This window comes from Thyridium curvatum (assembly GCF_004353045.1).
Source record: "Thyridium curvatum strain D216 chromosome Unknown NODE_27_length_422201_cov_78.887067, whole genome shotgun sequence".
Taxonomy (NCBI): Eukaryota; Fungi; Ascomycota; class Sordariomycetes; order Thyridiales; family Thyridiaceae; genus Thyridium; species Thyridium curvatum.
The window spans coordinates 179,504-202,398 of record NW_022156782.1 but is presented as its reverse complement, the minus strand read 5'-3'; the positions used below and the strand labels follow the sequence as shown (position 1 = coordinate 202,398).

Here is a 22,895-nt window from a genome sequence, read left to right as displayed (position 1 = left end):
TTCAATTTAATAAGGTTTCCAGGAGCTATTTGAACGACAAAATACTTATGCACCTGCTCCTACTCATCAGAGGGTCAACACGAGTGATCCTGGCATTCCTCTCACACGCCGCAACTGTATGCGTGCGTCCTCATGCACTGACTTTTGTGTCATCCCAAAGGCTGGCTGGCTAGCGGTTTACGATCGCTATAGAAGGGGATCCGTTATGCCATTTGAAGCGTCTCGGGCCGCTCACTCAACCTGCCCACGGCTCTCGGGAGTGCTTAACCGCATGATTCTGGGAATGCCATGGGTCTTGTCCACAGCGATAGGGACCGTCTGATCCTCGGGACTCAGTGCACATGGACCTTTGGCAGCGACGATGAGGTTCTTCGCAGTATATTACGCGACTTCACGGCATGACTCGAAGCCAGAATACCCGAGTGGCTTGGCGAAGAAGGTTTGTCCGGCGAATTGAGGGCAGATTAATTGGCACACTCGCTCCCATCGACACCATCCTGTCCATACCTCTCCACTAGATCTCTCATCACATCCAACACCCTAAATGTCCAATTAGCTCTACTGCTAGACAACAGTGATAGGGGTTGCTTTACTGTGTACGAAGAGTTTCATTTTCGACAAACAGCGCTGATACGTGGGTATCAAATCTCCTAAATAACGTCAGTCACTTGCAACCCAAAGAATAAGGGCATCAAGACTGGGAAATTGTCAAGGACACTGAGCTGAAGGAGTCTTACAGCCTATACAGATCCAAACGACCCTCAAAATCTTCTTCAGGAGCTGATATCTGGACAAAAGAGTTGTAGGCAGAAATGTATTCAGCCCCGAATCTGTTGCAGGCAGGCCTCCACTGGCCAAACTCGTCTTACATAGCAGATATCCGTCAGTTAAGCTCATAATGCTACATTCTGACATCACAACTTACACTCATTGTGGGCAAAGAAACAGCAGGCATCGAAGACAAGGGGCTGCCCGGTGTTGACGTCAAGGCCCGCATTCGCATACCAAAGATCCCCATGCACAAGCGATGGCTTCACAGTTCGGCCGTCGCTCTCGAGGGGTCTGAGCAACCGTGGTATCACTTTCTCAAACAACACACACGAGAGCTTGTCAAGTTCCTCACTCGGGCCTTTTCTCTCGATCTCGAGATCGAGAGACCATCTCATGCTCTTCGAAAAGAAAGTCTCCCAGCTATCCTCCCAGGCCACCCACTGTGGGAGGTTGCCTGCGTAGGTGGTGATATGGAATCCAAACTTTCCGGTTGGAGATATGCTCTTCTGGTGCTGTGCTGCGAGAAGAGCAGCGAAATCGTGCGGGTCGGGCATGTCGTCTATCATCTCTCGGAACTCACAAAGAAAGAAGTGCGTTTCTGGGTTGGATTTATAGCTCCCCCAGGCGATCGGCTTCGGCACGAACTGCGGCACGATTTTGTACATGGCACTCATCGACTCGAACTCGGCCATCACCATATTTTGACCCAATTCCTTCGAAAGAACCTTGATGAAGTATGACTGTGTCGTGCCATCGCTGAAAGAGGTATCTATTCGACCAGTCTTGGCCCAAAAGCTGACACCATGGCCTTCGGTAGAAATGACGGTGCATCCGGCGGGGAGTGCTTGAGAGGGATGAGTCAAAGCACATTGTATCCAGACTGTTCGCGCGCGGGAGTGAATTACTAACCAGAAAGCACAGCAAGATCAACATGGGTGTTGCTCGATCCAAATTCGAACTTGTTGGTACTGTTGCTGTCCATTGTATTTCACAAGTATGGCCCGGAAACCTATTCTGTCGGATTGTGAAGATACTTTGTGGGACATGGTGCATGGCGCACGTACTGTGGGCTGTTCATTATACTAGTACACTGTTAAGCGCCCAGCAGGTTGCTATTCTTGGTCAGGCGGCTAACTGTTTACTGTCACCAATCATGGGCCTGGCGTTAACCAATGGCGCCATCCTGCATATGCTGCCATTCACATGTTTTGTTCCTTGGTGAGTAGAATCTAGGTAACCCAAGTGGTAGTGGCAGAGCACAAGGTACAAATACGGCATGGTATCAAAGTTTTTAATCTTATGCACAAACTCCTTCAAGTCGGGGCAATTTCATCCCCAGCCCGCGATGCCAGATCAACACTCTCCGAATAATCATAGCCGCCTTTGATGACTGCCAACTCGCCGCCTCGACTGACAATAATGTCACTGTCTGCCAAAGAGCATGCTATACCTCTATTCCCTGCAAACCAATCTGAGGGAACGAAGAAGTGTCTAAATATGTCCAACGAAGAGCGGCGTGTCTCCACAATCCCAGTGTTCGGCTCATATTGACTCAGATCCGCAGAGCATATCCAGCCGCTCGAAGCTAGAAACACCAATCTTCCCGAAGCAGTAGTCCCGAGAACATGAAGAACAGCTGAAATCGTGGTGCATAGGGGCAGATCAGCTAGTTTGCCATCTTCAACCGGTGAGCCATGGCCCGGCCACGGTCTAGCAAATATAGCGATGCTATTTGTGTTAGAGAATCCATTTCCGTCTGAGGTCTCGAGCACCATCCAATTTGACGATACAAAACACCCTTTCAGCTGCATTTCGTTCTGGCGTAGCGCCAATGCAAAGCAAGCAACTTGTGCCAGATCAGCCCACCCGTAGATGCAGACAGTGGCATCATCAACACAAATCACATGTTCGGGTCGAGCTGGGTCAGTTACCCATTTCCGAATACCTGAGTCTCTCTTGGGCTCATGCTCTGAGACAAGCTCACCGGTACTCAGTGCGTATAAGAAGTCAGCCTCACGGGTTGACACCATGAACCTATCTGCACTCTCGCCTACCACCACACCAACAATGGCATTATCTCGCTCAAGTCGGGATTCGAAAACTGGCTTGAAGGTATCAAGATCATGGACAGAGTTTAACAGAATCCTGTTTGAAGCGTCGATAGCGAGAAGAGCACGGATACTCGGACACCACTTCAGAAGACGAACCGGCGACTTATGACACCAAAGGACCCGAGACAAGACTGCGGTCTTGCGGCTGTATAATGAGATAGATCCGTCGTCTTTGCCACAGAATATGGCATCAGCAGTGTTGTGAACTGCGATAGATGTAATCCTTGCCTTGGCAAGTAATGAAACAGTCTCCACCAGAGATGCTGAAGTAGTGCCGCTGCTTTCGTCACTCAAGGAGTCCCGCAGGAGTGTCTCAGGCTTCCAGACCGTACACTGCGCACCTCTAATGTCAGCGAAGAGGAGATTGTCCGGGGCAAAGACAATCTGCTTGATGTAAGAATCAGTCGATCTGACACGGTACAGAAGCCGCAAAGTATCGAATTCATGGACGGTAATGATGCCGTTCGCTCCACTGGCAGCGAGAAGGCGGCCGTTAGGGCTGCTGGCGAGAGTCTGGTAGTTGGCGCGAAAGCATTCTAACTGCTGGTCAGAAAATGGATCCAGGAGCGCGAGGTCACCATCGAGGTAGGCGACAGCTAGGAGGCCAAGATTCGGGTTTGGGTTGAAAGCGAGTGAGACGACAACGTGGGTGCTGGTCTCTCCAGTGGAGAGTCTTTTCCCGCAGTTCCCTACGTAAAATTTCTCTTCGATGTCCCATAGTATAATGGGCTTTCCGTGATAGGCGACAGCAAGCATTCCCTGACTGACCGAAAGAGCAAGTGCGCTTGGAGGTCGTCGCAATGGCTGAGGCTGTGATTCAGGCCCATCGCTCCAGTGCGTTTGAGTCGGCGTCGATTGAAGGTCACTTCCGAGATCCCATGATACCAAGAAATTCTTATGGGAGCTAATCAGAAGACTGTCGCCGTCAAAGTCCATACTAAGAGGGCGCGGAGGACTCTTGAAGCTGTGCAACAGAGCCCCGCTTCTCGCGTTCCAGACTTTCACAAACTTCAGTCCACAGGTAGCCACAAGTTCGGACTTTCGTTTGAAGGTAATCAACTTGGTAGCCTCGCCATGGAGCAATGTTGTGTGTTCCTGGTATGACGTTGTGTAGTACATAACGACTGATCCGGATGTCAGTCCGACGGCTAGAAAGTCTTCTCCGTAGGCCAACGAACTAGGACTGCCCTCTCGAAAGTCGACACAGAGCAGTCTATCGTCCCATTGCTCGCTCTTAGATCCAGCTATCAGGAGCCTGCGACCTGAAGCGTTCGTGTTGTAGACCATTGATCTAGTAGGGCAAAACGGTGGAATCAAGGAGTAGATTGCAGCTGGGCATTTAATGAGCGCATTTGAAAACATGGCTGGAAGGCGAGTAAGGTCCGCTGTCCAATACTTGAGGGTCTGTACCCGTGGATCCAGAGGTGACCGTTCGATAGAACAAGCGTTGACATATGCTTTAAGATGCTTTGAAGTGCGGATCAGTTGATTCAAATGCTTCAACTCTGCACATGCGGCAATCCATGATAGGACATTTGTTTTGAAGAATTGCTCCACAAGCTGGAATATCTCAGGATCCTGTGAGTTGGCCTTGGCGAGGTGGTACGAAAATGCGGTTTGAGCATATGAAGCAAATGGTAGCCGTGTCGATGGGAGGCTTGCGGATGAACGACGGCGGTTGCCTCTTGGAGGCTTCATCTCGTCCCCTGTCAAGTAAGTTAAACACACTCTAGCCATCGTTGTATGGGCCTGTTGCTCGTGGACTGAGAATTCCGAATCGTTGTCATCGTCGAGGAGGAACTCTCTGGCAGTCTCGTGAATCATCTGCACCCTCTTGAATCCATCGACAACCACCAGCTGGCCACAGAGTGACGCTATGCTGTCGTCCAAGTTCGGAAAGTTGTCTTCAATATCTAAGAGAAGGGCACCATGAAGCTCGGTTGTTGTTATTGGGCGAAACGCACAAGTTGCCCACAAAAGAATTGCCTTTGCAAGTTTCTTGCCCCTCTCAAGTGCCGCCATCGAGGCCAGTGTTCGCTTGTACAATGGCACCATACCCTTCGGGACATTTTCGAGTATCTGATCGATCTCTCTTTTACTATGGCAGCATTGTAGTTCCTTGAGAACTAGAGCCGTCCACAAGAACGAGCCTCTGGAGCTGAGAAGTATTTTATCGACCAATGCTGGGCGGTCAGGAAACCCCACGACTCCGAGGAGTTGAGTTCTGGTTTCGACTAATAGTCGGAGATCTGGCAAAGTGTCCGTTTCTGATATTGTCATTGAATGTGCCAGGGCCTTTGAAAATGCCTGGTTGAAATCTGTCGCGTCTCTTCCAGTTATCAGAATTCTCAAATCAACAGTCTCGTTCATCTTGGCCAAAAGGCTTTCAACGAATGCGAGGCCACTGGAGCATTCATCGAGGGCGTCAATAACCCAGAAATGGCGCATCGATATGTCTTCAAAGATCTTGGACATGAACATGGTCCTCCACAGCGTCCGTTCATCTACATGATCGAAACGAACACCATCATTTGCCATTTCCAAGAGCGCAATGCCAACGTCATCATCCAAACATGCCATCTGGAAGGCTATGGATTTCAGACAGCGACTGAGACGGGACTTCGACTTGTCTCCATGTTTGAAGAAGAAGTAACTGCAACACTGGTTCCTTTGCTGCAGCTCGTCGATGACATATCCGGCAAGCACAGACTTCCCTGTGGCAGGCTTGCCTTTCATCCATAATATTCGGTCAGCTGGCGAGCTCCCATCTATCCAGCGTCTATAGCTGATGTTTTCTGAGAGCCATTGGCAAGATCCTGGCATCCGAGCTTCCCGGGCGTTGGCGAGATCATCGTCCAGAACATCCGGTATCTCTAGGTATTGTTTGAGTACTTTGACTCGGTCGCGTTTTCTGTCTAATTCTCTCTCTGGAATGGTGGCCATCAAGTTGTTTACAGTTGAAGAGAGTGCGTTTCTTAGCATGACGTAGTTGGAGTCAGTTGGGGTCTCGTACTTGCAGATTGAGCGATGGTCTGCATTGACGGGCATTTGTCTTTCTTCGCGGTATCCTAATACAGCAGACTCCGGATCCACGATGAGTGAGCTGAACATTTTCATGTTCTGTGTTTCGTAGAATGACCAGAGCTCAAGGTTTGTGGAGAAATGTCGAAATTCGTCATTGATGACCTGTATCGTGCCAGAGTTTCTCTCCAGTTCTGCCACATAGGCTCGATCGTATGCGACCTTCAGCATGTTCTTCAGTGTTTTTGCAGAATCCGCACCGCGATGTGGTGTCGCGAGGAAATAGACAGCGGCGAATCTTCGAGCCAGCTGCTTATGTACCGAGTCTTGTTTGGCCAGAATTATCGCCTTTTTGATCACCAGCCCTCCCATACTATGCCCAACTACAATGATGAACGTCTCGGACCCGATAAAACAGGGCGACGTGCTGAGTGCGGCCAGGAATGACTTGCCAATGTGATGTATGTTCAGGCAGTCTTCCCTGCCTTTCAGATAGTCGGAGTCGTACCCGTAGCTATGAATACGCGCCACTTTGAAGCCAGGATCCTTTGGTAGCCATTCCTGAGGCCAGTAATGGGACCGCTGAGGGGTCTTGCTCCATGTCTTTCTAGATCCCCCGCCCAGGCCATGCACAAAGATGATATCGACCTGGGGATCTGAAGGCGAATATAGGAGGTTCAGGCCGAGTGGTCCTTTGACATCATCCACAACATCGTCGACGGAACTGAGCGAAGTTCTGGAAAGGGTTGTGGATAAGGAGAAGGGGCTTCGAGACCGCGTGATCGAGGTGCGGCTGCTCGACAAGCCATCGGACGACTGGCTCGTCGGTGCGCGACGCTGCTTTCTGAAGAACTAGTTGCGAAATAGTCCAAGGTTAGCGACATCCAAGGTATGTAGAGTGGTACAACACGAGAGCGCCCACCATTGTAAGCCGCGGTCATGGCCGGGCGCTTTGCGGTGGACAAGCAGCAGCGAGACCATCCCGTCTGACTAACAGCAACCCGAAGTCACAACTCAATTGTCTAGGATCAAATAACATGATGTAGAGGGGATTTTCTTAGGTGTCCGAGAACCCCGCGCGGTGGACCATATTGGGACTTCGCTTCCATGCATATCAACATCGAGCCACCAATTAACTGCAGACTTAAGCGCCCGGCTTGCCTGTGGGTCTGCCTAGACTAGAGGAGAACATGAGGGAATACTGGGCACATTTATTGGGTCGCGATCTCATCAGAGATGCCAGTTTCCTACGTTATGTTCTATACATGGTTCTCTAGACCTTGAAGCTCCAGTCAAGCCATCGAAAGTCTTACAGCTGTTTACTCCATACAATGGGCTCGCGAGACCAACTGCCAACTTTTCCCGTCGGTAATCATGAAAGATTCATGGAATACGCCCTGGAGCAAGCCCAAAAATCACCCCCCGGAGACAACAAGTTCTGCGTCGGGGCTGTACTGGTCGATGCAGACAAGGGACAGGTGTTGTCTACAGGATATTCGTTAGAGTACCCTAGGGACTACAATGGAGATCCTGGAACAACACACGCAGAGCAGTGCTGCTTCATCAAGATCGCCGACGCCAACAAGCTCACAGAGCAAGAGATTTACAAAGTTTTACCGAGGAATACTGTCTTGTATACGACGATGGAACCCTGCAACGAGAGACTGAGCAAGAATATGACATGTGCAACCAGAATCATCCGGCTCAAGGGGGCCGTCAACACGGTATACGTGGGCATTCGAGAGCCTGGCACATTCATCAAGAACAACGACGGGCAGAAAAGACTGGAAGCACACGGTATCAAGGTTGAATATCCTGTTGAGCATATGAAGGACAGAATCACAGAAATATCTTTAGCTGGACATCCACCCTCGTCTCAAGAGCTTCTGTAGATAGGCAGAACAGAACCGAGGTCATAGTAATTGATAGAAGCCTGAGGGCTCAGGCCGACTTCATTGTGATGGTACACCGGCTGCGTGCTGGATCTTGTTGGCAGTCGCCACATTCTCAACATGCATCGTCCGACGCACAAGGTTTCCAACGTTTTCGTGAGGCGCTCATCCAAAGGCGTGGGCAAATTGCGAGAGCTCGTCCGCGTTTTGGAGGCCCGGATTCTGGAAGTAGACGGCGCCGTGCTTGGTGAGCGCTTGGAGCCGGCCACTGTCCTTAAGCCTCTGTATCTCCGAGACTAGGGCCTCCACCAAGGTATCCGCATTTCTCGGCGCCAGTGAAAGTGGGAACATGATGCCGGGCTCGTAGGGCGATGATAGCTCGACTGAAGGCGTGTAGGACGCCGGCTGAGCACCGAGGCGGTTATGGTTCCGACAGTTTGATGAATTTAAGAGCGGATGAGAGCGGATGATAGTTTTTATAGAAATACCTGGTAGTTAATCTCTTCATCTCTCATACATTATTGACAGTGAGCTGCCTTATGTATATCTCCAAGTTTTGCACGCGGCTCTGCAGGTATGCACTTGACCCGCTCTCGTGTCGTGGCAGCGGCCCGTAGCGATTGCGCCATCACAACTTATCTGTAACAATCAGCTAGAAGCAGTGGCCACCTGCTTCTCGGGCTCCCTGTCGGTCCTTGGCAGGCTGTATGCCCCCATTTCTCAGACTTGAAAGACTCTTGCTGATTGGTTACTTTGGTCATTGTCTCATCCACGCTACCAGATCACGACATGTACCAGGATTCAGGAGCGCACACTTCAACTTCGAGTATCAGTAAACGGGGCAAAAAAAATTTTCTAGTCAAATCGCGGATCGTTGTTTCATGAAGATAAAAAGGGAACAGTCTCCTGGCTAATCTTGCCCTGCTTTCTGGCATGTTCCCTTGACTTGGGAAGACAATCGTTGGAGTTTGCCAGTGGATACCGAGTGTGGACTCCCCAAACATGGCGGCAATTCAGGAAGCCACAGTCGTCAGCCATGATCTCCCGGTTGAGGGCGAGGAGAACCACTTGAAGTCCGTGTCACGTTTCACGAGATGGTACCGAAGTCCACTATTCAACGTCATCCTGGCGGGACTTATTTCCTTCACTCAACCGGGCATCTGGAACGCCTTGAACAGTACAGTTGCCCAGCTCGCGTCTCACTACTCCGTCCGCTAATTCAGATTCTAGACACGGGTGCCGGTGGTCAGCAAGAACCATACTTGGTCAACGGTGCGAATGCTCTGACATTCGGGTGAGTTTTGGCCGTGACTGATAAACAGCACCTGCGCTTTTCTAACTTTTCGTTAGCCTGATGGTCTTTGGATGCTCCATTTTCTCGATTCTGGCAAATAAGATCGGTCTCAAGTGGGTTCTCGTCATCGGTACTCTGGGCTACGCTCCCTACTCCGCGGCGCTGTACATGAACAACCGCTATGGAGTCGAGTGGTTCGTCTTGTTTGGTGGCGCAACCTGCGGGATCGCAGCCTCAGCTCTCTGGGCCTCTGAAGGCGCCATTGCCCTTGGCTATGGAACTGTACATGACCGCGGAAAGTTTAGTAGGTTTCACCGCTTTCATATTATACCATTATCGGTGCGCTGACATCTGCTATAGCCGGTATCTGGCTTGGCCTTCGTGAGCTCGGCCAACTCGTTGGCGCTTCGATCCAGTTATCTCTGAACGTGAAGGACGGTCAGCGTGGCAAGGTCGGGTACAGCACTTACCTCGTGCTCATTGCCTTGCAGTGCCTAGGGCTGCCCCTAGCTCTTCTCGTCTCCCCTCCGGAGAAAGTCATCCGACCGGATGGTAGTCGACTCCGAGATCCGACCAAGAACAAGGCTGTCCTCGGCGAGTTTAAGAGATGGTGGGCCGTGTTGAAGAAGAAGCAGATGCTGTTCCTGATTCCCGTACTGGTTGGCTTCAACTGGAACGGCACATATTTGGGCATTTATCAGGCCGCCTAGTAAGCAAACACACCTCGAACCTGTTCGTCGTCTCGGTCATTAACGAGTTCTGACACAGCTTTTCGGTTCGGGCCAGAGCTCTGAGTGCGCTTGTCTCTGGACTTGCTGCGAGCGCCGCAAATATTTTCTGGGGCTGGTTCTATGATCTGAAGTACTTCAGCCGTCCTCAGCTGGCCAAGATCACTTGGGCCTTTCTATCGGTCAGCATGCTAGCGCTCATGGGCTGGCAGACTGCAAACGAGCATTTGTATGCCAACACATCACCCAAGCCGACACTTGATTGGGCCAATGCGGGCTTCGGTCGCGGGTTTGCAAGCATGGTTCTCATGCGGTAGGTCAACATTTTGAACTAGTTGGCATAATGTGAGCTCTACTGACCTGAACATCAGCTTCATGAACGAGTCACATTACATGTTTGTCTACTGGATCCTCGGGACATTCTTCGACGACATCGAAACTCTGACCCTTGGCGTCGGCATTGTACGCTCGTTCGAGTCGGTTGGATCTGCCTTGTCTTACGGCGTCGGCGCTGTGAAGACCCGGCCCATGGTAAACCTTATCATCTCTTTCGCCATGTTTGGTGTCACCATTCCGTCTACTACCTTCGCTACATTCCTGGTGCCTGAGCGGCCCCATGATGAGACCAAGCCGGGCTCTGATATAGACTCCCTTGAAGGAGAGATCGCTCCTGCCACTATTGCCAAAGCTGCCGAAGCAGCGGATGGGCCTCACGCCTAACTTGAGAAGCGGTGCTCACTTGTCGTTTGGGGCGAACGTACGGGACCATGTCTCGAACAGATTTCACTTTTGGCTAGAATCCCACATATAGAACAGCAACCATTAGAGCCTTGCTTCGCATAGATCACAGAAAACGCGCTCAAATAACTACAATAACTCATTTCAATAACTATCATAGGTGAGGAGTGTCACCATAATCCAATACATTGCCAGGCGTCTTTGTCTCACCCTCCACATTCGCAACCCATGTCCTGATCTCTTTCTCCTCCGCCTCTGACAACACTACCTCGGCCCCGCCCACGTTCTCCTCCAGATATTTGATGTTCTTCGTGCCCGGGATAGGGATGAAGTCCTCGCCCTGAGCCATGACCCACGCGAGTGCCAGTTGGCCAGGCTTGCAGCCCTTCTTGGCGGCCATGCTTCTGAAGTTGTCCACGATGGCCAGGTTCTTGGCAAAGTTCTCCTTGCTGAATCTCGGGAGCCCCTTGCGAACGTCTCCCTTCTCAAAGTCGTCGGGGGACTTGATCTGGCCGGTAAGGAAGCCCCTTCCTAGGGGTGCATAGGCGACGATGGCGATGCCAAGCTCGCGACACGTCTGCAGAAGGTGTGTGCCAACCTCGTTCTCGATATCTGTCGCCCAAGGACTGTATTCGACTTGGACCGCAGTCACAGGTGCGATGTAGCAGGCTCGGCGGATCGTCGCTGATGAAGCTGCAGAGATGCCGATATAGTTGATTTTGCCCTCACTAAACTAGTTGTCAGTAAGACGCATGCACTCCAGGCTAAGCAGAACGTAGGCCTTGCCTCTTCAATCGAGCCAGCTCTTCCATCGTCTTCTCGATCGGAGTTTTCCCATCCACACGATGAATGTAATACAGGTCGATGTGATTCACGCCGAGCCGGTCCAGACTCTTCTCACATGCCTCCCGACAATGCCCGGGGCTGCTGTCCAGCCCGCCTTTCACAAAACCGAATTTAGAGCAGAGAAAAATGTCCTGCCTTCGCTCAGGATGCAACCTGAACCACTTGCCAACCAAGTCCTCGTTGTCACCATACGCATCCGCGGTATCCCATGTCCGGCAGCCCAGTTCCCATGCGCGGTCCAAGAATGCTAACCTCTCTTCATCATTGCTTTGTCATCATAATTATGGTTAACTGTCCGAGTTTTCAAAGCTATTGCATGGGTGCGAGCTTACCCAGGCTTTCCATAACCCATGCTCAAGGACATCAACCCGAGTCCGGGTGCGGTCACTTCGGGCCCATCCTTTCCCAACCTCCGCCTTAGCATCTTTGCAGTCATGTTGTGATATCGTCAGACGTATAGACGTTACATGACTTGAGGGAGAAATTGGCGCTCGATGAATCGTTACCAGGACTTTGATGGTCTTTCACTGTCGTGGCACCGTACAAACGGCGTACTACTAGACTACTAGGCGCAAATAACCTCGGGGTTAGTCCAGCTGCCCCGCACGGAGGCACGGGGTCATTCCGAAGAGGGCTACGGCACACCGCCGTCGGTGATAGCTATCCTCTCGAGTCTATTGGCTGGAGTCTGCTCATTGTGAAGACTACACTGAAGAGTGCTGTGAGTTTTCCGGCCAAAGAGATCATCAGTAAGTCCGTAGAACTGCGATACGCATCCTTCTACCTCACCAACTTGCTTCCTCGCTACTCAAGGACGGTTAATTCGCGACTTCTCGAGGTAGCTATATGGTCAACATAGGGGAGACCTAGAAGGTCATATATCATCTGTTCCGCTGGTCTGGACTTCATGGCGCCGAGTGCTGTCTGGAATCCTGTAAATCCGAGGGCCGAAAACCTTCCGAGATGCTCCCGAATTGCACACGTGACGTCAGCGCCAGCACGGTGGAATCGTTCGATGCTGACTTCCTTCCCTTCTGAGACACAATTCGTCCGAACGACCCAAGCATTCGGACAAATACTTCGTAATTAGGATTAGGAACCACTTGCTGACAACTGGCATACAAGTACAAAAAGCGCCAGATTGCCTCAGCGTGGCGACAAATCCAACGTCAGTTTTGATCTCGGCTCAGATTGGAAGCTTACCGTCACTTCGCGCTCACCAGAAGCTGCTTGCTTACACTTGCAAACCAATTCTATTGTGCTTGATCCTCATAGAGTAGGACAAAAGCTCCAACATGGCCTCGTTGAACAGCCTCGTGGAGGTTGACAGCATCGAATTCGCAGTGATAGTTGACAATGAGGTCGACCCGATCTCACCAGTTGTGCATCCCGGTGTGCAGTATAAGGGCCGCCTCCCCGAGGTCAAGCTATCTCCGATTCCTCCGGGACAGGGCCGCGGTGGAGCTCTGGCGGAGATCCCGATGCACGCCGTATGCTGTGGCGCCCATGGGCTCAGTTTGAGTATAGTGTGTCGCTTCTCCTCTCAGAGCTTCCCTACGATAGGATCACTGACCATGCACCGCTTTAGACTGCCGTCAAGGGCGATGTTCGGCATACACTGCTCTTTGACACGGGTCCCACAGAGGACTCATTTGAGGCCAATGCGAAGAGGCTTCCGATCGACCTGGCGATGGTTGAGCGCATCCACCTTTCCCATTGGCACCGTGATCATTCAGGTGGGATGCTCCGCGCCATCCGCATGATCCAGGATGCCAAGGCCAAGTCAGCTCCCACGGCAAACAAGGTCGTCGTCGACTTGCACCCGGATCGGCCGGACTTTCGTGGTTTTGCCCTCGCTCCTGACAAGATCTTCTCACTGGAGGCCGATCCGTCCTTTGACGAGATGTCAAATGCTGGGGCTGAAGTTGCGACAAACGCTGCCGCTCACACCGTCCTCGATGACATGTTTCTCATATCAGGGAGCATCCCGCGAGTTACAGAGTACGAGGGGGGTCTCCGAGCTGCCATGCGTTACGAGTCCAGTACTGGCCAATGGAGAAGCGATGAGTTGATTAGTGACGAAAGACTCGTGATGTGCAATCTTAAAGGCAAGTACGACGAGGTGTGAGAGAGGTGAGGAATCCTTGCGATCAATCTAACAATAAACAGACAAGGGGCTTGTTGTGTTCACGGGCTGTAGTCACGCAGGCGTGGTCAACGTTTCAAAGCATGCTGTTGAGCTCGGTGGCTCTGCCCCTCTCTACGCCGTGATTGGCGGTTATCACCTCGCTGATGCCACGCCTGAGAAGATGCAGTCCTCAGCGGATGATCTGAAGAAGCTCAGCCCACAGGTGATGATTCCCGGTCACTGCACCGGGTGGAGGTTCAAGCAATTGCTGGAACAGCAGATGCCAGGGTCACTTGTGCCTTGCTTTGTCGGAGCTAGATTCACGCTCAGCAGTGTCATCGAGGCGTAATGTGATTTCAAGTTTATTACAAGAAATCAGATTAGAATGCACTCCGCCCCACAATCACCCATTGGACTGTAGCCCGTGAACTGTATATTTTGCTTGGTCGAATACGCAACTACAGATAAGCTACCGATGCACAAATTCCATAGGGTTAAAGGCCAGTGGATTGAGGGTTGAGAGGCACCTTGGCGCATACGACGTATTAGATTTGGTTCGCTCGCTCGCATTGACATCTGTCGGACAATGTCCTCTCAATAAGCACTAGTTTCCACACAGACACAGCGGGCTGTCCGGAAACCGAAGGTACGTGTGAACTGAGACATTTATGGCAAAAGAGGTACCATTGCTGGATCCGTAGTAGGGGGCTCCGTATTTCTGCGGCCTATCTAACCTGTCGACAATTTCTGCGGCTGGTTGGAGTCGAGTTGCAACCTTCTTTCCTTCATTAACACCCAAGACATCCTCGTCCCCCAGTCTTTTCTATCGCTTCCAAACATGCCGTCCATTGCAATAACTGGGACAACACGCGATGTGGGCGTATGTCAGAGATGTCTTTCTCATAACTGTGTGTCAAGCTGACTATCAGTAGCTCGAACTTCTCAAGCAGATATCTGCCGATCCTGAGAACCTCGTCATAGGCATCAATCGCAACCCAGACAATGCAAAAGCCGTTATCGAATCCGAGCTCCCTGGGCGTACCAACATCAAGGTGGTCAAAGGTGATCTCGACGACAGGGAGTCGCTTAAGGTAGGCATGAAGTCGTATTAGCGTTGAAGACGGCCCGAATGTTGCTACGGCTGGCTGAAGCTAACGGAGTGTAGGTTGCCGCCCAAGAAGTTGCGGCGATCACGGGAGGATCACTTGATATACTCTTTGTGAATGGTGCTACTAGCTTCATCGGCTTAGACACCGTTAGTGAGCTGTGAGTCCTCCTAGAGATCTGCTTTGGCGTGCTGTGGTGTCATCATTGCCGCAACAAGATTTGTCTGGTGATACTAACTCAAGCCTGGGGCAGCGCGTTGGACAAGCCGGATGTCTTCGAGCATCAAATGAAGAGCGGCTTCAACAGCAACGTTATTGGCAATTCGTACCTAATCAGCTATTTCGCACCTCTGATTAGAGCAGGTGCGCTCAAGAAGATTGTGGTCATGTCGACGGGCCTAGCCGATGGTGATCTAGTTGCAGACCTCAAGATCCAGTTTTCAGTGCCATATGGCCTGGTCAAATGTGCGCTGAACTACCTCACAGCTTGCTTCCATGCCGAATATAGTGGAGAGGGCATTCTTGTCATGGCTATCGCCCTTCCCCCGCTTGTCACCTCACTCTCTCCATTCCTAGACGGTACGTCTTTTTTGCAATTGATCACCTACGGTGGCACTACCGAGAAGACCGTACAGGACTAATCTACGTGTAGTTCCTCCGGAGCTGATGGAGAGAGTGCAGGCGCTAGGACAGGCATTCGCGACGTATGAGCCTAGCTTCAAAGGTCCTCCCACGCCTGAAGGGCCGGTTGCGGAGGCGCTGAAGGTAGTGGAACGAGCGACGATCGAAACCCACGGAGGGAAGATGACTTCGCATCACGGGAATCGGAGGTGGCTACCTTGACGGTGGATTTAGAAGGCTGGAGGACCGTGCCTCCTTTTCTGTCAGATCAGGACGTTCGGGATATTGCTTGTGAGACTTATGCTTCAGAGTTACACAATAAAATCCATTATAGGAATGTAGAGGAGCTCTCCCAAATGGCATGCGAGTAAAATATTACGCCCCAGACTTCAAGATTGCCCCATGACGTAGATTGCTGACATGTGGAAGCATTGATGCACACGGTCAAGATAAGCTGCTTGTACTTGTATTTGCAGGGAGATAAAATTGCGGTGGCTTGGGTGGAAACCAGTGGCTATGAACGGGTTCATCCTTGTTCTGACATCCCTGTCAATGTCTGGGGGAGAGTCGCTCCAGCTGCTGCATGATGACATAAATGATGGGGGCTGTGATTTTCAATCACCAGGGCAGATCGCTACTTATCACAGCACAGCACAGCCTGCAGACACGACCAGGGTACCTATTAAGCTTGATTCTGACCTTCACCCAGCACGTGCATTAAGCATCAAACCGAGGCGCTGACTTTCGCAACTCAGCACCGTTCAATCTTCACATTACAAATCTCGATCCTTTTTGTTTGTAGCAGCACCGTTGAGATCCAGTCATGGCACTATGAGCGAGGTTCGACAAGAAAGGTTCGATCCGCTTCTCATTGAGGGCGATGGCTCTACCAACAAGCGCCACGAAACACACCAGGTGGCCTTTATGGCCTTCCATCAGTTGAAGCTCACCCGCCAGGCAGTCTTGGCAGATATCAAATCGGTACGATGGAAGAACTGGGCAGTCTGGGCTCTGATCCTTGCGTGGATTGTCACGATAGCTTGGACTATGGGGTTTGTGCTCACGAGATACCCGTCTTGGATCTCTTCCAGCGCCTGTCATCCCGACGGGAACTTCGACCCATTCACCAGATACAGCTTGTGGCAATCTTCAGGGTTCTTCCAGATCACCTTGCCGTTCGGGAGTCTCACTTTCGCACAGGCCAAGGTCGTTGATGTTGCCTGGGATGTGGTGAGTAACTTCGGTCTTGGTGAATGTGTTGGGATTGGAAAGATCGATGCTCATGCCGCCATCAGCTTGTTGGCCGTGGTGGCCAGGCGCTCATTGCGTACGTTTCCTGGCGTGTTGTTGCTATCTACGTTGCATCGTCAATGCAAGTCACTCCCGTCACCTACCGGACGTTTCGCACGTTTTTCCTGGATCGGGAGCCGTCTTTTATGTCCAGCATTTCTCTCATATCCGACTTCACCCGTCGACGGCGTCTCAACTCCCGCATTGCTACGGTTTTCATAATGCTCGTCATCGCTTTTGCGCTACTCTTCCCGACCCTGGCCAGCGCCATGACCGGCTACACCCCTCGCATCGAGGCCTTCATCGCCGATCACAACAAGAACTGGGTCCTAGTGACTAATTTCAGGCCGGTTCTGTATATCATACACGACGGCCCTCGTGTCGGTTTGCCTGCCGACTATCCGATCCTTCTTAGCGATAGGAAACTCGACTTTGGTATGGTGATCCATTGCCTTGAGATGTAGAACGGAGCGGCAACAACTTTCATATACTAAACATTAACAGACGGGATATCGGATTGGTTCTCAACTTCATTGGCCGACTCAGTCTATACATGTTTCACGGACAATAACCTCACTAGGTCCAGCTATTGGATGGTCTCGGAAGATATCTGCAACCTCCGGAAGAATGCGTCGGATTGTAAGTGACACTAGTGCGTCCTTGGAAAATGGAAAGAGAGAGAGTCTTGGCTCAGCCTAACACCTATGGATACTAGATGTTTCCAAGTATGGTTTCTATGGCCTCAACAATAGTACAGAGACAGAGTGGTATGGCAGGAAACTGCCCGGGCCGGTTCTCAATATCTCGGCTACATATCTTCCCGACGATTACGGGGGAAGGAGAGGGGACAGATCCCCCTTCTCCCATTTGAAGTCTCCCTTTGGTGCTGATTGGGTCAATGGTTCCGGGGAACAACCATTCAAAGACATGTCTATGGCTAAGATGGCCTATGACAATCGCGCGTTTGATATATCGTCGTTTGAGGACAGGGGAAGCTGCCAGTCTCAATCAGTAAGTTACTATTGGTTCATTCTCGAGGCTCAAAATGTTACTTCGACCTCTGATCTTCATCAATACTAATCCTCTTCGACTAGGGCGACGTGTCAAAAAACTACGAGTATCAATGGGGGTTTTCCTTCCTTCAACTCTTCATCCTGCTCTTACTATTGAACTTATGGGGCATTGGGCTTTACATCCTGTGGCTTAAAGGCCACCTAACTCTCAAGATGCGGGACTCGGGACACGTTCCCCAGAACTATACAGCGATACTGGGACTCGCTGATACCGTACGTGCCGAATTGCAAGAGCTCGCCGAAGATGCAGACCACTTGACAAACGAAGAGATCGAAGCAATTGTCGACAAGCATCTCCATGGAGGGCAATATGTGTCGGCGAAGCTCGAAGACCCTAGATCATTTGGCTTCGCGAGAGGTATTTGGTGTTGGATGAGGAAAGAATTGATCTGGGGAGTCGTGCTGGTGATGCTATTGGTTATTGACCTCGCCCTGAGCGCGGCCGTGCCTCTGGAGGATCCTGATTCTGACACATATAACCCAACACCAAGGAAGTTGTGGGAATTCTGCCTCTTCCTCACCCCTGGCTACCTTTTCACCTTGGCTGTGGGCCGGACTGCGAGGAGTCGGTTCGGGTTCTTATTAGTAGCTGTCGCAGTCAGTGCGATCATCACTGGCTCGTTAGAGGCGACCGGTACTCGATTGATTCCAGACTAGATAGGAAGATCGTGTCACCAAGAGAGTCTACTTTCTTGGAAAGCCACACAGATTATCAAACTCTCTAGAGTCGATTGTTTTGATAGATTGTCAAATACTACTGTTACCAGCCTACCAACTGATCCGACTTTTACTTGTTAAGATAGTTACTACGTCTGCACGTCCACTAAAACTGCACTGACTCAAATGCATCTGCATCACTCTCAAGCCAGACGCGCCATGTGATAGTGGACCAGCTTGGCAGGGTCAGTGAAGGATTGTCAGGGACATTTGCTTGGCTGCGAGGCTCTCATTATTAAAATAATGTCCCTATTTGGGACAGAAAGGCTCGGCATTATTCAGAAAACCAAAACGACAGGCAGTCAGACTGCGCACCGGGCCTCGGTGGGGAGTCGGGTAGCATGATGTTAGGTAATTCGGCTCCACGGCTGCACTTGGCGCATCTTGGCTCGGCTTGATCGTTGATGGATTTCTTACACATCGCGATGCCGCCCGATCCGTATAAAAGCCAAGCAAAAAAGTCCCCTGCATTTTTCCAGAACTTTTTGTTTTGTCTTTTTTCGCAAGAGTAAACCAGACGAGCTGCCGTCCGTGTCCGCGAAAAGACTCAGCTCTGCTCAGAAACACTATCATCAAGACATCTTGTAGCGCTGCCTCGCCCCTATGGCATCACAAGTCATCTATACCCAGATCCCTCCTCAAGCCGTCCTCCCGCCAGAAGAAGGCCTGGCCTGCCGTTGAAGCTCCCCTGCATGACCAGAAACATTTCCCTCAAGATCGTCCGGACTTTGTGAAATGGAAGACAAAATGCATGCGTACGTCCGAAGCGCCAACTCCTGGCTGGATGAACACATCAGGGCTTATATCCAAAAGCACATCCCAGACGTAACCTTCATCCACGATGTCGCGGACCTGCAACCCGGCATTAAGAAGATCTTTCAGTATGCCGATGGATGGGAGCTCAACCAGCACTTTGCCGTCCTGAATGCCTCGGAATACGGCCTGATCAACGCCTACCCCAGCAGCGACGCCCTGGCCCGCAAAGACTTGTTGGCGCAGGTCGTGGACTACTGGTCAGCCAAGAGGCCCGACACCATTCTCCGGACGCACTCACCCCAGACGATCCGATTGACCCTCGACTATGCCGAGTACGTGGATGACGCGCTCATGGCGGCCGACGACTTGACTCTGTACTACTCGCTGCAGGAGAATGAGGACAAGGACCCTTCCGAGCGCGAGTGGTGGATTCTCAAGGCCGCTTTGTGCGATTGTGGTGCCGGAATTCGGATCTTTAGTACCATGGAAGAGCTCGCCAACAACTTGGAGCTTGTCGAGTTCGCCGACGACACCACCGAGGAATACACTGGCGAGGAGGAGGCGGAGGAGAAGGCTTCCAAGGGCCCTGAGGCATCCGCGAAAGACGACGAGCAGTTGACCAATGGCCACAAGGACGGGCAGAATGGGGATGACACTCCCGAGACCGAGGGCGAAGCAGACAGCTTCAAGCCAAATTTGTCCATCCCCGGCCTGAGCTCTCTCGACGCCCTGGTCACCGCCTCTGGCAAACTGTCTCTCGAAGCAACGGCCGAGCAGCAGCAGGAACCCGCCCAGAAGAGCAAGGAGGGCAAGATCAGGTACACCTTCAAGGAGGACGAGCGCATCCCCTCGGCCCAGCTGCGCGAGTTCGTCGCACAGCGGTACATCGTCCGCGTCCCCACCATCGAGAAGCGCAAGTGGCACGTCCGCGCCTACGTGCTCTCGGTGGGCCGGCTCAAGGTGCACGTCTTCCGCGAGTGCCTCGCTCTGCTCGCGCTCAAGGACTACGAGCCGCCCTGGGAGAACCCGTCGCTGACCTCGTCGCTGACCAACACGTCGCTGCAGGAGGAGGACGAGTTCATCGCCAACAACTCGATGCGCGACTTCTGGGCCGACTTCCCGGACGACATGGTGCCCGCGCTGGGCGCGCAGTGGAAGGAGCGCGTGTTTGAGCAGATGTGCTCCATCTCGTCCGAGACGTTCCGCGCCGCCGCGTACACCATGGGCGACCGGTTCACGCCGCTCGACAAGTGCTTCGAGCTGTTCGCGCTCGACTTCCTCGTCGACGACGACGGCGTCGCGTGGCTGCTCGAGGTCAACGAGACGCCCGCCTTTTACGAGCACGGCGTCGCGGGACCCATGGCCAAGCGCCTCATGGAGTCGGTCATCTGCCTGGCCATGGAGCACCTGGGCGCCGCGCAGAAGTGGGACCAGAGGAACGCCGAAGTGAGGGCGCGGATGGTGGAGGTGCTTGATGAGACGTCTACTTTGGCCAAGAGCAATATCAGGGAGATTGTTCCGGAGGATTGGAAGTAGAGGGGTGAGACCGGCTGAGGTTGCTGCAGCATGGTGGGGGAGCAAATAACAGCAAGATAGAATTGACTCTGGAGGCTAGATATTAGAGACGACAAAAGTTTATGATTTACTAATAGACGACGTAAAGCTATTCTATTCGTCTTCGTTGATCCACCATTTTCACCTCCTTTCACGTACCTCCACGGGACCTCTCCACTGTCCTCTCACCAATCTCCTCGTTCTGTGCTGTTAATACTACATATAGCCTCTTCGGATCAGTGGTCGCCATATTGTTCGTTCTTGAGAGCGGAGAAGTCTCGTTCGATCTCCTTTTCGACTGCCTGGACATCCACTGTCTCCTGGCCTCTTCTGACCTTCTCCACATCGGGTACGTTGGAGTGCTTCTCGCCTTCGAATATGGCGTCAATCTCTTCTAGAGTTTTGCCCTTGGTCTCTACCCAGAAGACAGCCTGTGGAAAAAGGTTTGGTCAGCCTGATATTGACAAACTACATGGACTGAACAGTTGTGCCTTACGATCAATACTAAAATGATTATATCCCACGATCCGTTGATGAAGTACATCTTATACCCGAGATTTGCAAGGCCAATCGGCATGACAAAGACGAGCACAACCCTGGGAGCCAGGTATTAGTAGCTGGTTGTGTAAGATGGGTGCAGTATGGCTTACGCTAGAGAGCTCAGACCAAATGTTGAAAAGGCTAGGCCGTTGGCACGGATTGAGAAGTTCATGACCTCAGGCGGGTAGAGATATAGCAATGGCGTCCAGGCAATGGAATAGAAGCCCTGGAAGAGGAACATGACAGCCACATCCCCGTAGATGAGGCTCTTCGAAGCGCCGTTCTCATTGTCGGCATAGATCTTCGACAGTCCGCCGATGATAAAAAGACAAATGATGAGGAGGCATTGTGAGAGAATGGCGGTGGGCTTTCGGCCCCAGTTAGCAGCTAGGTGTGTTCCTACGAGAGCACAAGCAAGACACCAGACATTGAGTACGACGTTCTGGCAAGTGTGTGTCAACAAGCCGTCTTGCCAGATGGGAGTCGAGTTTCTTACCGCTTTGAGTTGATCGTTGGGATCTTTGATGCCAGCAGTTTCCAGTTCTGGCCCAAGGTAATAAGAGGCAATAATGTTACCGACACAGCAAGAGAAGGGTCCCGCTGACATGCCAATCAAAAGGCGCTTTCGAGCTACCGGAGTCTTGAAGATCTCCTTCGGGCTCATGGTGCGGCCTTGTTTCTTCTCCCACTCCAGGGTATCTAAGATCTCCTTGTAGACCGTGACTGCGACGGGGTCGAAGATGTCTCCGCTCGAGTTGGTCTGCGCCACCGATAACCTAGCATCTTCGTATAGTTCACGGTGCACCAGCCAACGCGGCGACTCCGGACTGCACAAAGTGAGTTTCGTTGATCAGAGTAGCGCCAGCTCCCCGACATGCATATGACTTACATAAAGGGTAGTATGAGAATGCACATCAGGGAGAAGATTCCTTGGAAGAGCGAAGGAGCCCGCCACGCCCAGGTCGACTGCCACTGGGCGGTCCCAAGAGTGATCCCAGCCGCGATCAGTGCGCCAACACTAAGTCTCTCGATCAGAATACTTCTTCACGACCTGGCTCCTGATTCTGAGCGTTCTTACTAGTAAAAGTCATTCAAGAGGCCGACACCCCACGCACGCCACCGGCTGGGGAAGGTCTCGGACAGATATACGCCCCCGCCGATGCCTGAGATCTGGGAGCCGAACCCAAGAATGATACGTGCGATACCAAACATGGCGATGTTCTGCGCAGCCGCCTGAATGATGATGCCAATGAAGGTGATGATTGAACCATAAAAGATCGCAGGGCGGCGTCCAAACCGGTCAGCACAGACGCCCGCGAAAATGGGGCCCAGAGCGCCGCCGATGAAGACACATCCCGTATTGAAACCACTTGTGGCGGGTGTCAGGTTGAAGTAGTCCTTGTACACGGGCAAAATGTTGAGTCCGTTCAGCATTGAGCCGTCGTAGCCGCCAGTCTATGAGATAGGTCAGAGTTGTGAAAAAGATAGAGCTAGAGAAGGGCGTGCTATCCAACTGACTAAGGACTGAACGACGGAGCATAACATGAGTAGAATCGCAAGAGTACCGCTGGACTCTGGCACCCATGCGGGAAGCCATGTCCCCGTGCCAGTCTTGCGTAGCATGATGATCTCAGCAGCTGAGGCAAGCCTCAACCCAATTGTACGAGCGTTCTTTTCTTCCAATCTCAGTGTGACTATTGAGTGTATCA

At 51.8% G+C, this 22,895-nt stretch overlaps 8 protein-coding genes across 8 annotated transcripts; 5 read left to right on the top strand and 3 right to left on the bottom strand.

Annotated features, from left to right (window-relative positions):
- Positions 1 to 589: 589 nt before the first annotated feature.
- On the bottom strand, positions 590 to 6,844 carry E0L32_005280 (uncharacterized protein; the record flags this gene model as incomplete). Its single annotated transcript, XM_031139784.1, has 6 exons — positions 590 to 650; positions 738 to 864; positions 926 to 1,615; positions 1,681 to 1,739; positions 2,239 to 6,755; positions 6,809 to 6,844. The coding sequence occupies 6 exons, from the start codon at positions 6,842 to 6,844 to the stop codon at positions 590 to 592; spliced, it is 5,490 nt and encodes a 1,829-aa protein (XP_030996299.1).
- Positions 6,845 to 7,234: 390 nt separating this feature from the next.
- E0L32_005279 (uncharacterized protein) lies at positions 7,235 to 7,795 on the top strand (the record flags this gene model as incomplete). The annotated part of the gene is made up of 1 exon (XM_031139783.1): positions 7,235 to 7,795. The coding sequence occupies one exon, from the start codon at positions 7,235 to 7,237 to the stop codon at positions 7,793 to 7,795; it is 561 nt and encodes a 186-aa protein (XP_030996298.1).
- Positions 7,796 to 8,797: 1,002 nt separating this feature from the next.
- E0L32_005278 (uncharacterized protein) lies at positions 8,798 to 10,537 on the top strand (the record flags this gene model as incomplete). Its single annotated transcript, XM_031139782.1, has 6 exons — positions 8,798 to 8,972; positions 9,026 to 9,089; positions 9,146 to 9,393; positions 9,450 to 9,798; positions 9,858 to 10,130; positions 10,189 to 10,537. 6 exons carry the CDS (start codon positions 8,798 to 8,800, stop codon positions 10,535 to 10,537), a joined length of 1,458 nt encoding a protein of 485 aa, XP_030996297.1.
- A 172-nt stretch (positions 10,538 to 10,709) lies between these two features.
- On the bottom strand, positions 10,710 to 11,837 carry E0L32_005277 (uncharacterized protein; the record flags this gene model as incomplete). The annotated part of the gene is made up of 3 exons (XM_031139781.1): positions 10,710 to 11,283; positions 11,555 to 11,668; positions 11,734 to 11,837. 3 exons carry the CDS (start codon positions 11,835 to 11,837, stop codon positions 10,710 to 10,712), a joined length of 792 nt encoding a protein of 263 aa, XP_030996296.1.
- Positions 11,838 to 12,696: 859 nt separating this feature from the next.
- On the top strand, positions 12,697 to 13,878 carry E0L32_005276 (uncharacterized protein; the record flags this gene model as incomplete). Its single annotated transcript, XM_031139779.1, has 3 exons — positions 12,697 to 12,891; positions 12,990 to 13,523; positions 13,576 to 13,878. The coding sequence occupies 3 exons, from the start codon at positions 12,697 to 12,699 to the stop codon at positions 13,876 to 13,878; spliced, it is 1,032 nt and encodes a 343-aa protein (XP_030996295.1).
- A 489-nt stretch (positions 13,879 to 14,367) lies between these two features.
- E0L32_005275 (uncharacterized protein) lies at positions 14,368 to 18,276 on the top strand (the record flags this gene model as incomplete). The annotated part of the gene is made up of 10 exons (XM_031139778.1): positions 14,368 to 14,409; positions 14,462 to 14,620; positions 14,695 to 14,795; positions 14,889 to 15,214; positions 15,288 to 15,339; positions 16,012 to 16,486; positions 16,552 to 16,981; positions 17,051 to 17,185; positions 17,262 to 17,557; positions 17,641 to 18,276. The coding sequence occupies 10 exons, from the start codon at positions 14,368 to 14,370 to the stop codon at positions 18,274 to 18,276; spliced, it is 2,652 nt and encodes an 883-aa protein (XP_030996294.1).
- Positions 18,277 to 19,083: 807 nt separating this feature from the next.
- On the top strand, positions 19,084 to 20,628 carry E0L32_005274 (uncharacterized protein; the record flags this gene model as incomplete). Its single annotated transcript, XM_031139777.1, has 1 exon — positions 19,084 to 20,628. One exon carries the CDS (start codon positions 19,084 to 19,086, stop codon positions 20,626 to 20,628), a length of 1,545 nt encoding a protein of 514 aa, XP_030996293.1.
- A 254-nt stretch (positions 20,629 to 20,882) lies between these two features.
- On the bottom strand, positions 20,883 to 22,809 carry E0L32_005273 (uncharacterized protein; the record flags this gene model as incomplete). Its single annotated transcript, XM_031139776.1, has 7 exons — positions 20,883 to 21,077; positions 21,143 to 21,242; positions 21,297 to 21,628; positions 21,683 to 22,013; positions 22,076 to 22,204; positions 22,265 to 22,641; positions 22,705 to 22,809. 7 exons carry the CDS (start codon positions 22,807 to 22,809, stop codon positions 20,883 to 20,885), a joined length of 1,569 nt encoding a protein of 522 aa, XP_030996292.1.
- Positions 22,810 to 22,895: the final 86 nt, after the last annotated feature.